This window comes from Trichosurus vulpecula, chromosome 2 (assembly GCF_011100635.1).
Source record: "Trichosurus vulpecula isolate mTriVul1 chromosome 2, mTriVul1.pri, whole genome shotgun sequence".
Lineage (NCBI taxonomy): Eukaryota > Metazoa > Chordata > Mammalia > Diprotodontia > Phalangeridae > Trichosurus > Trichosurus vulpecula.
This window is the reverse complement of record NC_050574.1, coordinates 225,623,289-225,638,804: the sequence shown is the minus strand read 5'-3', so window position 1 is coordinate 225,638,804 and position 15,516 is coordinate 225,623,289. Positions and strand designations below refer to the sequence as shown.

The 15,516-nt window shown below is 32.3% G+C and overlaps 1 protein-coding gene across 1 annotated transcript in view; it reads right to left on the bottom strand.

Annotated features, from left to right (window-relative positions):
- DYNC1I2 (dynein cytoplasmic 1 intermediate chain 2) overlaps positions 1–15,516 on the bottom strand; it is a 71,257-nt gene that overhangs the window by 25,127 nt on the left and 30,614 nt on the right. The window contains exon 5 of the mRNA XM_036747646.1: positions 7,356–7,471. Within this exon, the coding sequence (XP_036603541.1) occupies positions 7,356–7,471 (116 nt within the window). The remainder of the gene's footprint in view (positions 1–7,355; positions 7,472–15,516) is intronic.

The window sequence follows — 15,516 nt, the reverse complement described above, 5'->3', positions numbered from 1 at the left end:
GGGTGGCTTTTGTTAAGCTGAAGGTGTCTTCAGATCAAGTTTTCCCATCTGTATTTCGCTGTACATTCAAGACATTTTCTAATAATATCCTAAAGCTATAATACATATTTTACCACAAAACTATTTCAAAATACCTCTGTAATACACACTAAAATTAAATATCATTTAATAATAAAATATTCCATTAAAATGAAAGTTCTCTTTAAAAAACCCACAAAGTATCTTTGTTATAAGTATCAATCCCTAATCAAATATTAAATTGGATTTATTCATTAAACATTTCTAATTCTATAATTTACTGAATCTCTTCTCTGTCATAATAATGCTAGTCTCCAGTTAAGTTCAATAATTGTACATATGTGTACTCTGCTCTATATGAATGTATCACATTCTCTAGCTTTGTTGGGCACATGTACCCTACTTTAAGATAATGCAAAACAACCCTGCAACATACAAGATACTAAATGCAATTATTTACATTATTAAAAGGATTTACTACAATGTTTCTTTAAATAGGACATTTCTATAGTACCTTTAAAATGTGATTGAATTTAGAAAAACTGAACTTATGTAATTTCTGTGAACACATCTAATTCATAAAATGAGATGGCACATAAGTACTAGGGAAGGAGCAAATAGTCCCTTGCCATAAGGATGTTTTTTCAGTTTTTAAATCATTCTACTTTTTACCTTTGAAAAATAAAAAACCAAGTTTTTAAATACAAATAGAGAATTGATTTTCCATTAGTATTTATGAAGACAGCACTTCTTTTCTGTACCATTTTCATTTTGAGGAATGTCATTTTCCACTTGCCTGATAATTTCCTTTTTCCATACCTCATTCTGTCAAAGCAAAAATGAATAACAGGATCCCTATACCTTCTAACAATGAAATTAAGCTAGTATAACTTGAGACACACACAACAGAACCAATTTCATTTGTTATCAATGATGTATTGACATGTCCAACCCTCTAAGGTCACATGGTCTTTTTTAATGATTTTGTTCCTCAACAACAGCAACAAAAAATACCAATCAATGGCTGACTTTTCCACTAAGGAAGAGCCTGTTATTTATGTTCTGATGGCAGAGCTACTTTTCTAACAATACTATAATGATGCCTTTAATGATTCTATTTCTTTTACTTAGTTACAATAGCTTATGAATTTGATTCCTATCCCTCTCCCCATAAAAATTCTACTTTGGCTGGTAACCATTTATACCCAAGCAGTGATATTGTAAAATCTTTATATCTTCTCAAATAATTCATTTTATCATAACCAAATTTCCCATTTATTCAAATTAATGCTTTAATCAAGCATAATGCTCAATGATACCATGTTTCATTACATTCTTTGCAAATTCTTTAAGAAATGAAACATTTTGATTTACTATTATTAATATGCACTTGAATAACAATAAAAGTTTTTAGACAATATATCATGTAGAAGACCATTCAAATGAGAACCAGGAAATACAGATCATCTGGCAGGCAAAGCCTATGATGTAATGGAAAGCACTTTGGATCTGGAATCAGAAGTCCTAGATTTGAATTTCAAGGCTTCCACTTGGGTACTTGATGACCTTGAGCAAATCATGGGACCTGAGTTTCAATTATTTCAAGTAAAAAAAGTATAATACCTGTTATACTTACCCCCAAGGTTGTTGTGAGCATCAAATGAGAATGTATTACTAAGTGCATTGTAAACATAAAACATCACATAAATGTGAGTTGTAATTCTCATTGTTGTAGCCTTGCCTTTACAGAGGAATAAAAGAACAAGAGCTGTGTACAGCCTAATTCCCAAAGTTAAAAAATATATCTGAGAAAAAAAATCAAACTTCCAGATCAATTAGAACCAATATCAATATTCAGTCTCAAATCAAAACCCAAAACAATTCTGTGATAAATGCTGTCAAATTGGTAGAGGTAGAATCCAATTAAAAAAAGCAATTTTCGAAATGGTCACAAGAACTTTTACAAAAGTAAAAGAAACCCAGTAAGTAAGCTAACTTTTCCAGTAGTGTATCCACTGGCAACCACTGCTAGAAGGTGGAGAGTACACAGCTCCATGTTCCTACAATGAAGCTCTTTACCTGCAGTGAGTGAAATTGACTGAGATCACATGATCCCAGTCCATTTCACTCACAGCAGGTGTTTTAAGTGAAGCACCTCAGTGCAGAAACAGCACTACCAACTTACAGAGTAAACTTGGAAGAAAGAAAGATGGCCAAAGGGGGAAAATAAGGAAAAGGGACAGACAAAGAAAATTACCTTTTTTAATTTGGGGATGGACGGGGAGGGGGGAAACAGATCTACATAAAAAATTTTGAAAGGAAGATAGACAATGGGTTAAGGCTAACATTTTTGTGTCGATATTATTTTTGCGCTGATTATCAAGGCTCCCCAAGTTTAGACCAACGACTTAAATTCACTGTCTCTTACACTCAAATGGAGATTTGGGCAATTCTGTTTCATGGTGAGTCTTGAAAATTTGTTATAGCTCTTAAATGGGAACCAACCAGGATAAGTTTGAGAACCGCTGTATTAAAGCAATGGCTAAGCATCGTTATAGTTAAGTCTAAAGTGTTTCCATTATAAAAACCCTAATTTCAGGGTTTCTCTCTTCCCCTTTCCCCCCAAGCCCCACAAATTATGCCATGAAACTTAATGTAAGAGCCCTGGACATGGAAGTAATTTTCTTTCTACATCATTTGATAACACCCCCTTTATTTCCATAGTTTAAGAATAGCCCAAGGATCATTCTACTCCAATTATGCACCTCAACCCTGTCATAGAGGAAAGACCACCTCTGCTGAAAAGAGGGCAATTTAGTGTACCACACATAGTAGGCACTCAGTAAGTACTTGTTGAGTGTTTGTGGCCCCTATGAAATTTGCAACATGATGTAATGAACTGAGCACTGGATTTGGGGCCAGAAAACTTGGTTTCAAATCCCAGCTTCCTCATCTGTAAAACAAATGGTTTGGAATAGATGATCTCTATGCTCCTTTCCAATTCTAAAATCCCATGAACATATAAGCTTACTAATAAATGCACCCATCCCATGAAGAGCAATTGTAAAGTTAGTTGTGATGAGACAGAAACAACTTTGAGAAAGTGCTTTAAGTTCACCAATTTCACCTTTCATTAGTCAGGCCATAGTGACTTCTATATCTGCTAAAAAAAAAAAAAAAACCCCACAAAAAACACAAAACCATGTTTCTGGATTCAAACTGTTCACATAACTTGGTTCTCATCTGGAAATACCTATATGTAAAATTCACTTGCTTTACTCTTTTATCTCTTCCCTTAAATTTATAAAACATTTTACAGCTATAAAATACTTTCATGTACATTATCTCATGATCTTGACACCACTGTGATGATGTAAGGCAGGGGCAGTTATTACTCTCTTTTTGCCAATAAGAAAAGTGAGAGTCAAAAATATTAATTTACTTGTCGAAACTGAGACTAGAACCCATATTTGTTCAAATCCAAATTAGAATGATGGATTAAAAAGAACCTGATAAGCTCAGCTGAAATCAGGTTATAGTTGTTAAAAATATCTCTATTATTAATATGACTGCTACCTTTTAAAAACAGCATGTTTTCCTTTTATTGCAATCACTGAGAAATTCTGAAGGAAAAAAAAACACCTCACTATAATAGTAACACATCATTAAAAAAAATCATAGAATCACAAAATTGGAAGGAACATCAGAGATCATTTAGTATAAGCCATACTACAATAAAATACCCTCTACAACCTGTAGTTGAACGTGTTATCTAGCCTCTACCTGAAGACCTTTAGTAATGGGGTACTCATTACCAAGCAAACTCATTCCCTTTTTGGTTCTTAGGAAATTTTTCCACACATCAAGACATCAATCATACTTCTGCCCTCTGGGGCCAAGCAAAAAACAAATCTAATCTCTCTTCCACAGTATTGCCCTTTAATTACTTAAAGACAATTATATTCTTTTCCCTACCAAGTCTTCTCTTCTCTAGATTAAATATCCCTCAGTTCCTGTAAATGATCAGCATATAACACTGTTTTGAGCCTCCTCACTATCCTGGTCATCCTGCTATGGATGCACTCTTAACATGTCCTTGTTCTTCTTAAAATATGACCATAATATTGTAGATGTGCCTTAAACTTTCAGAGTATGAATAGTCTGGGGCAGAGAGGTGGCACAGTGTATAGAGCTCTGGCCCTGGAGACAGGAGGACCTGAGTTCAAATCTGGCCTCAGATACTTACTAGCTGTATGACTCTGGGCAAGTCACTTTACCCAGTTTGCCTCTGTTTCCTGATGTGTAAAATGAGCTGGAGAAGGAAATGGCAAACCACTCCAGTATCTTTGCCAAGAAAACCTCAAATGGGATCACAAAAAGTTGGACATGACTAAGCGACTAAACAATAGTGAGACTATCATATCTTTTATTCTGTGCCTTGCACTTAATAAAAGGCACTTAAAAATGGTGACCTGAATTTAATTCTGGATACCATGTTCAGCTAACATAGCCTAAGATTGCATTAGATTTTTCTGGATGTCATGTCACAATGATGACAAATACTAAATTTATAGGAAGCTATAATCCCCGACTCTTTTTTTTAAATATGTAAGAACTATTATTTAGTCATTTTCCCACATCCTGTAGTAAAATAGCTGATTTTTTAAAACCTCAGCATAGGACTTACTATGTTTCCTTCAGCTTGTTGAATTTGGTTGTTGTGATTTCTTCTGATCCTGATTTTGCCATCCAACATGTTAGCTATCCCTCCCAGTTTCATGTCATCTGAAAATATCAAATTATCTGCCAGAGGAACACTGATGACCACCAGGTTCTATATATTATGGCATATATATGACTGAACACTTAAATGATTTGTATCTATGTACTTTTTCACATGATCTTAAAAAATTTTAAGATATTCAAAGTGATTTAATCATAGGACAAAAATGAAAACATTTAGTCTATATAATAGTCTCATTCTAATAAAAGTATGATACTATGTTTCTTTCAAGGTCAGTGGAGTTATTCAAGGTCACTTGCATTAACAGTAGAAAACAGCTGAAATTTAATTTCCCTTTAAATTAGTGTTCAAATAAGATTCTAGAGACATAACATGGTATAATAGATCACTGGACTAGTAGTCACAGGGCCAGGATTCTAGTACAAATTATGTAACTAGTTGCATAAAATGTGGTCATTTAGACACACTTTCTGGGGCTCAGTTTCCTCATTTGTAAAATGAAATGATTTCACTTATTAAACAAATATTTACTCAGTTATTACTTAAGCAAGACTTGGTTCTAGAGACTGGAGATATAAAGGACATAGTCCTTATTCTCAGGAAGTTTCCAAACTAAAAGTTGGGAAGACATATGGAAATAGCATGTACAAGGGACATAAGTGGAAAGGAAAGATCTCCAGCAAAATGTTATAAGTAATCTTAAGAGAAATAACTTTTTTATTTCTGGGTTGGGCTAGATGACCTTTAATGTTTCTAGATCTAAGACTACGGAATCATCAAAATAAAACTCCTTATATACAGTCTTCTTCTGAATAGCTGAAAGCAATTTACTGGCATCATATCAATGATCTTCATAAAAATTAAATAGAATTATTTATATTTTACCAGCAGGGAAATTGATATATACAGAGGCTAACTGGCTTTCCTAAATTACTGAGTGAAAAAGAACACAAATCTCTCAATTCTCAATACAATAATTTATTCAGAAGACCATGATGCCACTCGTGTAATTATTTAAGTCATTTGAATAGAATGGAAAAAATGGTGGGTAGTCTGTGCAGTCTTACTATAGTAGGTACTTATTCAAATCTGCTAATCAAATTAAATGCTATAAAACACTCATGTTTTCATGTTTGCATGTCAAAAATAAGCTTTAAACATGTAACCACACGAATTGAATCTAGTTAACATATTATGAAAGTTTATAAAAACAGCATTAAGGTACTTTTCATTTTGAAAATCTCCAAGGTGTTTAACAAATTGATTTTTATCATCATGTCATTAAAAACACCATCACTAAGTTTTAAGTTAAATGATACTTGAAAAAGGGAGCCTTGTTCTATCTGCATTCCATTTTCTAAGTAACACATCTAGTAATGTGGCAGTAAAAATGTATATTACTGATGTAGGTTATCTTGTACCCAAATTAAAGCACTGGCATTTTTATAAACACTATAAGCATTTCCTGGATAAATATAGAGAACATTAAGTGTTGCAGGACTTAATTTTTAAATTAAATGGGCCATAGTTTTAATTAGTATCTGTGTTTTAAACCATTTCCTTTCCCTAACCACAAAAAGGCTTTACTATGAAATTTAGTCCTTTAAGACTTTTATAAATTAAGTCTACTCTCTGTGTGACCTTACAAGTGACTCTATTTCTAGGGGCATAATTTTTGTGCCTTTCCAGTTAACTGGAAAAGACAATTTTTGCAGATGTGAAAGCTTGAACATACCAAAAAAGAAGGTCACTGGCTGGAGAGTCTGCAACAGACTAAAAGAACAGATAAAAACAACTATAGGTGAGAGCATTCTCTAACGGAAGTTTGTGTCCTAAATTTATGTGCTCTTTAATAAGTGAATTATAAGGCCAAATGGAAACTGAGATTATGATTCTCCATCCATTTTATTGGACATAGTCAAATTTACTATGAGGTATTTGATCAGGATCATTTCTACACATGATCCCCTATATCACCAAAGTGCAGAAAAGTATCATTTCGGTACTTTTCAACTTAACCTACATTGCTTCCAATAAGATTTTTGTAACGGTAAAAGAAAATGTCTATGACTAATGAATAAAAATGCTTATTTACAAGTCCAGTCTATGTTAAACAAAGGTGGTTATATAAAAGCAACATAATAGAGCACATAGCTAAAATGGGGGAGGGGGGGGTGTTGGAGGGAAGAGGAAGGTTGGACTAGATGGCCTCTGAGGTTCCTTCCAGTTCTAGATCAATGACCCTATGAATGGGTGAATCTATCATTCACCTTCATAGATAGACAATTATAGAGAATATCAAAATGAAATTAAAATAGAGATATAACAACAAGAAATAATTGTTTTATATTTTGAAAAATTGTACTCAAACAGGAATAAGACATTTCAATTAATTGACTGTTGTTAGTAAAAAATATGACAAAATGGAATGCATAAATATTAAGTATTACACAAAATATGTCAAAATAACAAGGTAGACCAATTTAAACTTCTATCAATTTCTCAATTAAAAAAATAACTATATTTCATAAACTGTCAAAATGAATCAATACAAAATTGAGAATCCATGGAAAATACAAAAATTGATATTTACCTTCTTTTGGTTGTGCCACAACTGGTGTCTGAGTCTCCTTTGTGTATGTAACAATTTCTCGTGGAGGAAAGTCAACTTGTGTAATTTTAGCCATCCCAAGTTTAATTGGCCCTCGTCTAAATAAAATGAATACAAATGTTTTTTAATACAACAAATGGTATACATTTACAATTTCAAACCACTTTAGTTTGGGAAATTAATAATTTAAAATGTATTTTCATCCCACATTGCTAAAAATATTTATAATTTAAATAAAAATAAAATTACTATGATCACAAATTTTCAATGAATTTAAACTAGCCTCATTTTAACAAAAAGAAAAATAACTATAAATAAGGTCATATAAAAAATAACATATAAATAAGGTGAATTTATAGAACTGCTGATTTTCAAATGCATAAAATTATTTTTACTGAGTGAACAGAATAAAATAAGATTAAAAGACATTTCTTTAAGAAATGAATTTCTGGATAGGGGCATTTAATTAGACTTATTGGTTAAGGTATTTTCAAAAGAGTTAACACTATTTGAAATAGTTATATTTTCTAAGTGAGGGAAAGAGGACAATTGAGATTCACTCAACAATAGGTTCAGTTTCTGTAGATTCAGAATGACCCAAGTAACTTTAGGGGTTCTATTTAAAATAATATTTTTTATGTTTTTCATTTTGCAGAAAATTGGTAATCATGATTATTTCTAGCTTGGGTTTTAAAATTTTAACCATTCTCATCAAACTTCTGCCTAATCAGTATTACTCTTAACTTTACATAAGGCCAAACTGAAGTATAGGCATATTTATTAAATAAGTTATCTTTTGAGAACCACACATAATAAAATCATATAGGTTCCCTAATAAAACACTTTTTCATCCCTTAAGGCAAAGGAAGACTAAAAACTGAAACATTCCTTTTCTCATTTTGGGGATGGGTATGGAAAGACAGGGTGGTGGAGAAAAAGGATAACAAATCATCCATTTTAGGCATTTGAACAAACGTCTCCTCTGGATGTTATGTTAGGCCTCAAAATTTAGAACTGCAAGTGATTCCAAACTTGTGTTTTCTAAGCTGGCATTTATTTAACAAATTCATGAATAAGTTCTCAACAATAATGTCTTAAGGAAACTTTCCCTCAAAATAAATTATATTCTATATATATGTACGTACATATATATATATATTTTTTTTTTAAAAATATTTATATTCTCTAACATATAGGATGGCATAGTGGATAGAATACCAGCCTTGGGTGGTCACCAGTCTCAGACAGCAGTCTCAGAAAGACCTAGGTGCAAGTCCTTTCTCTCACACCTAGTGGCTGTATCACTCTGGGCAAGTGCCTTAACCTTTCAGTGCTCTAAGCAACTTTCTAAGACTGTAAGTTGCAGAGAAGGTACTAACTTGCCTTGGCAGAGGGAGTTTCCTTTACCAATAAGATCACAGGTACAGCCCCTATCCCTATATATGCTGTAATTTCCAGATATATCATAGTAGTATCATCATAATATTCAAACAAGTGTCCTGCTAACAAGGGGTTTTAGACTAATTTTTTAATATATAATGGTGCATTTTCCAGTATTCTGAAACCAAACAAAAATCCCCTACATGGTTGGATCCATGGAAATTATTAGCCAATTTAAAACTCTTTGCAACAAATGTTTTAAGTATAGAAATTCAATATTTGGTGCGGGGCTTAAGAAAATTTAAAATGTATTCTCTACTTTAGGACTATATTAGCCTTAAATAAAGAAAGGAATAGGTGGTAAATGCGATGAAATTAAGTATTAAATGGGAAAATTTAGGAGAACTTTTAAGTAATCTGGAATTGCAATGATCACAAGTTTTAAAGAATGGGAAATTAATCATTTGAACTTCTGAAGGGGGAAAAATAGATCAAAAGCTAATTCTAAATCAATTACATTAGGGCCAGATTACTGACCTGAATGCATTTGGCCCTTATTGCAACAAAATTATAGTATATTAAAAATGTATCTTCCCCCTCCCCCCAGTACAGTAAAATCTCATTTATCTGGCAATCTCAATAATCTAGAACAAGTGGTAAAAATTAAGAAGTAAACCATAAAGGTTTCTGAATATAACAAAATTGATGCCACAAAACTTAGGCCCTAAGGCTTAGGTTCTCAGAATCCATTTGCTTTTATTTGACAACTGAGTTTCTTATAAAATTCTTAATCTCATTTCCCAGACCACAAACAGATTAGAAGCAGCAATACAAAATTATGGAAGGGCTACTGGAAGCAGGCACACTGATGGCATCAAGAAATGACAACTAAATGGGGAGAGAAATGGAAAAACTAAAAAAAATCAGACAAAAGTATTCAAAAAGAATAGCATTTTGAGATTTTGGCAGAGGGACAAACAGCCTTAAACACCTCAAAAACCACTGGGAGCATTACCCAGTTAGAGCACAGTGCAATAATTAATATTCAGGACAATCCTGAATTATTTGGAAAAGGTTATATTTATGTTCAGCATATACTCTGTGCCTGATATTGGCTAGCTTTGTGGATCTGGGCAAATCATCTAGGGGGTCATTGCCTCATGCAGCACCCTTGAACTTGATTTCTATTAAGTTACATGTATTAGAGCAAATTTTAGGAAGGTAGGAAAATTTTAGAAATGTTTATATCCAAAAGGATAAAAAAAAAAACCACCCAAACTTTTGGTCCCTTAATTGTATAGAAAGATTCATTTATGTGCCAGATAAATGAGCTACCAATTGTAAAACAAACACTTTTCAATCAGTACTGCTTTATATTTTATACATGAGAATAACTTCACAAAATATCAAATTAACTTATAAAAAAATGGAAGATAAATCTATTCAATACCCCAAATCAGAATCGGAATGAAGCTGGAGAACTGATGGATCAGTATCCCAATGCAGCGTCCTGATTGGTTGTAGGCCAACCATGCAGCATTAGTAAAAAAGGTCATAAGTTAGTGAAGCAAATAGTTTCTATGAATGTGTAAGAAGCATTGTTTATTCATTATTTAAGATTTAAACTAACATCCTGGTTAGTAGAAACAACAACAGTTAATACTCAAAGCTTTAGTTCATGCAGTAAGGAAAATACGGTTAAAGATCCAAACATATAATTCAGAGCAGTTAAAAGATATACCCAATATTTTTGGAAAATATAAACTGCATAACAGCAGATAAGAATAGCACAAAGCAAATAAGATTGGCCCAAATTGTACGTTATTTGTAAAACAGCAAGTTAAGGTACAAACGTTGCATCCTTATCACACAAAATTACTAAAAAAAAAAAAATCTTAGCATAATAACAATCTTGCCCAGAGCATTAAATATGTGCAGGAAATTGTCATATTGGTTAAGGAAATGAGTCAACACATAAGCCTTCTGGTAAGGAAACCAAAAAAGAATATTCCACTGGGATTCTGAACGGCTAGAGTTTCCAAAATGTGACCCTGCCGTAATTTACAGGTTAAGCACCGCCTTGGGCTTCTTCTGTATGTCATCTGTTTTTGAAAGCAACTAAACTTAATTCAGTCTTTAAAAATTACATTAGAATATTTAAAATATAATTATATATATTATATACACATACTGTTTATGTTATTTTTTTAAAAGCAAATTTAGCCTAAATTAATCTTGATTTGTTTTTTGCTTTGCTAGAGGATAAACAAAAACAATTGTCTGAATGAGCTCAAACTAGTCTAGCTAGCTACTTCCAATTCTACTAGAGAACAAAAAGACATTTCTTCATACCAGCATTCTTATGATTATGAATGAAAGCTCAGTTATACATAGCAATACATGAAGACCACATTCCTCATACATACATTAAACATAAACACGTGCAATCCATTAATGCTGTAATTTTAGTAAAATATATTTCTGCACATTTAAAGAAAATACAAGTTACATATGTACCAGTAAAGACACTACGTGATTTTGTCTATTGTATTTACTAATTTAACTGGCTTATAAAAGAACATAAATACTTAAATAATTGGGAATTCAGTGAAACTTTTATTTTTAAAATGCATATAGTAGGCTTTGGAAAACTTTATGTAAGATAAAACTAAACTATAAAAGTCCATTTTCTGTTTATAAGAAGATTCTGCATACTTTGCAGAGAGAGAGAAAAAGAGATGACAGGGAAGATCTGCTTTGTACTAAGCAACGAAGGCAACAAACTTGGGCTTTGTTAGACTAAAAGGGGATTTCAAGAGATGTTCTACAAGGAAAGTTCTGCCTTCAGACTCTGTGTTATAAAATGACTGCTATAGCTGCTATCAACGACATAAAATTTCATGTGGAGTGAGAGGTGATTTTAGTTTGAAATAAAATATGGTTTTAAATGGATCAAGGAGCAGACTTCAAAATGCACCCGGAAGTGAAAAGGCATTGCAAAGCAGAGATGCAATGTGTTTTCTACAACCAGCTTTTGATTACAGAAGCTTACAGACAGAAAAAAATGGAAAAATGAAAATTCATAGATAATCCAAAACTCTGATCTTAGTCAACTCCTGCAACATCTTTTCCTGACAAACCTTTGACCACAGCTATTAAAAATTAGCAAAACTGATTGCCTTTTATATGGCTCTCCCCCCCCATCCCAGTCTTCTTCAAGGAAAAGATGGCCACTGAGGCTTAAGAAAGGGAAAAGGATGAATGGAGAAAAGGAATACAGGGAAGTAAAAAATCAGAACTTAAAAAAAAATTTGATTGCCGAGAGGTTTAGATTCAGGTTGAGAAACTACTTATTTATTAATAAGATACAATGTTCATTCCTATAGAGTTGCAAATTTCATTTCTCATAATCTCTTCCATTTTTGTACTAGAAATGTTCTCAGCACTTTTACCTTTTCACTTTTGATTGACTATACTCCCTACCTATTCCTCTATAACCCGGGGAGTCTATAAAATACATCCCAAACATTTCTCTCCTCTCCCTTCCCCCTTATTGCTCCATCACTCCTCCCAAAGGGTTTTTTTTTTTCATGCAATTACAGAATCCTGGTATACTTGCTAGATCCTTTCACTTGTTGAACTTTGGGGGCTCATAATTTTCCTTTCAATATTTCTTCTTAACATCTCTATTCTTTTACTCCATTTTCACATATCTACTTTCTGGTTTTTCAATGCTCAGCACTTTGCATCCTTTTCTATTAAAGAATGTCTTGTGTATTGGCATTTGGAAACACCATTCATCTACCAATTCTTTCATTTCTCTCAATGCTAAATTCCCTTTGCTTATTTTAACCCTAAGACATCTCTGAAAATTAGGTAGCTATTTTTCCCTCCATTCTTTTGAGAATTTATGTCTCTAAATCAGACTATAATTTTAACAAAAAGATAATATAAAATGATAGGACCAGAAAGGACATTAGCATACTCTACAATGACATACTTACATGTTTAACTTTAAATTATCAGTGTTTAATATATGTAACAATCATGTCAAATATTTATTGGAATGGAAGAGAAAAGTTAATGTAATATGACATGCTTTGGGTTAATCACTTATTTTTCAAATGAGCCATATTTCCAAGCAAATATTCTTTTGTTTTACCCTAAATGTTTAAGGATATTTCTGTCTAAAAATAAACACTAAATTCTCTCAGACTAATGTCTATTATGGTTTATAGAATTCAGGTTAATATCTACCAAAATTAAATGAGGTACTTCATAGGACTTCTATCAGTTATAATTATGCCAGTGGAAAAGGTACATCAAAATTCAACTTTTCAAAAATTCTCACTATTACAAAAATAATTTTTAAGATGGGTAACAGTAAAATTATTGAGACAAATTTATGAGAGGGCATGGAGAGAGTTTCAGGAATGAAGAACAACCTGGATCATCATAGAGAATGCTTATATTGATGAGATGACAGATCTATTGGAGTATCTGAGTTAATAGTGAAGTAGAAAAAGCCATCATGAAGAAGCAATTCCAAAACCTGGTCTTAGAGCCCTGCCTACTACTATGGTTTTTGAATTTTCTTTAAGATGTATACAGAAAAAAAGTTGGGTTTCTCTCTCTTCCTTTGTGGGCAACTACAAAATGGATCTGGGAAAACTTGCTAGATAATATCACTTCTTTCTCCTTTTTTTAAAAAGTTGCTACATAATTCCATGTCATTTAAATTATTTGATACTTACAAAGTGTATTTCACAGTAAATATAATGTAACATACTGTTCTTAGAGAATTTGTTATGTTTACATGTTAAAAGTGATAGGGTGAGCAATGAGCTTAAAAATAATGCCATCTTTTTCCCTAAGAACACTAACATTAATAAAACATATAACTTATATATAGATAAAATTCTTTAAGTTTTGAAAAGTGCTTTATATATAGTAAGTTCCATACTATTAGTCCTATTTTACAGATGAAGTAACTAAGGTTTGAAGTACTTTAAGTGACTTGTCCATGAACAATGAGTATCAGAGTGAAGATTTGAGAAAAGTTTCTGAGTGAATCTTACAATCTGTCCTCAATAGCATGTATCTCCAGCTACTTTTGCAACACTTCAAGAAATCTAATATGTTGTCAAAAAAAATTTCAAAAGATAATCAATTTAGAATTATTAAAATTAAATTATTAGAATTATTAAATTTAAAAATTAAGAAACTAAGAAGGTAGGGAAGGTACTATTGTGAAGTCAACTATGATAGCATGATAAAATTCCCACTCCCCAAATCAGAAATTGAAAACCAATTTTAAATGTAATATTTATATAATAGGTATGCATTATTAATGCACACATTTATAAAGTATAATAAATTTTTCCATTATTTTGGAAGGATGTTGATTGTGATGATGACGCAAAAAAAGTAATCACTTTATTGTTTGGAAATTTATTTGACAAACAAAAGAATCATCACATAAAATACGAAATGCTGACTATTGGGATACTATTTGCAAGGGTATCCCTATTAAATACTTTTGACTTTTATTCCCTGTAGTTTTTGAATGCACTAATTTGATCCAGAACAGATGAACTATTTTATTAAATTATAACACTGTTGATTTTTGGAACTATTTCCCTTGTCTTTGTTAGGAAGGTAAAAATGATTAGTTTTACAATCATCCACTAAATGTAACCACTCTCTATAGCAAGTTATTTTGAGTTGCTTAATTACCATGCTAATTGCCTCATCTTTCCATTTTGCTCTACGTAAATGGCCATGGCTAGTGGTAGGGTTCAAGTGGAATGAATAAAGTCTCAGGAGACACATTTTACTAAAGCAATTTACACACACAAATATACACACAAGCGCATGCGCAACATGTATGTTTTGATCTAGCCAATTATGATACTACTGGGAGATTAACACTTTGAACTTTGGTTAAGACTATAGAACAGTCCAGGGAACCAACTTCATGTCATTTCATTATTTGGACTGTTAAAAAGAACTCTTTAATTATTTAAAGAATAATTATAGCATCCATCTTATGGATCACCCAAACCCATTACTTCTTTCCTTCCTCCTTCCCCCCCCCCACTTCTGGACCTTAACTATTTGTCTCAACTTCAATCAGCAAGGCCAAGAAAGGCAAAAACTAATATTTAAATTGCCTCTATGTGTCACACAAACTAAAGAATTTTGCAGGGGAGAAGAAAACTAATGCTTGGTAAAAAAAATGAGAGCTTTAGATTAGATATGCATTTTCGTCATACACTTAGCTTTAACTGCCAGAGACGGCAGAAAGCTGCCTATATTTTTAACCGTTTTCGATACCTAATTCAAAGTACCAAAACGCACAATTCAAATACTATTAGATGTCACGAAGAAAAAGGTTAAGACCAAAGTAGAAGGATTTGGAGGGTTAATACACAAATCCTAAAAGGTTCTTCAGCAGCAACTTAAATTATAACTGAAATTCTTTGCTGGGAAGTTACATGTGTGCAGGATCCTAAAACAAATCTAGAAAGGATTTTTTTTTTAATAAAGGGAAGGTAAGTTCAGGAAATACTAACAATGAAAAAGGTTGAGTGCTTTCTTAGCACTTATTCCTTTATTCCTAATGCTTTGTGCAACATTTTTTTTCCTCAATGAGTAAAACCAGTAATTAATAAAACATGCTAGTACTGAGAAGAGAGAATAACCCATCTATTACACGAAGAATTTATCCCAGAAGAGACTTTCCATACTATCTTTCATTGAT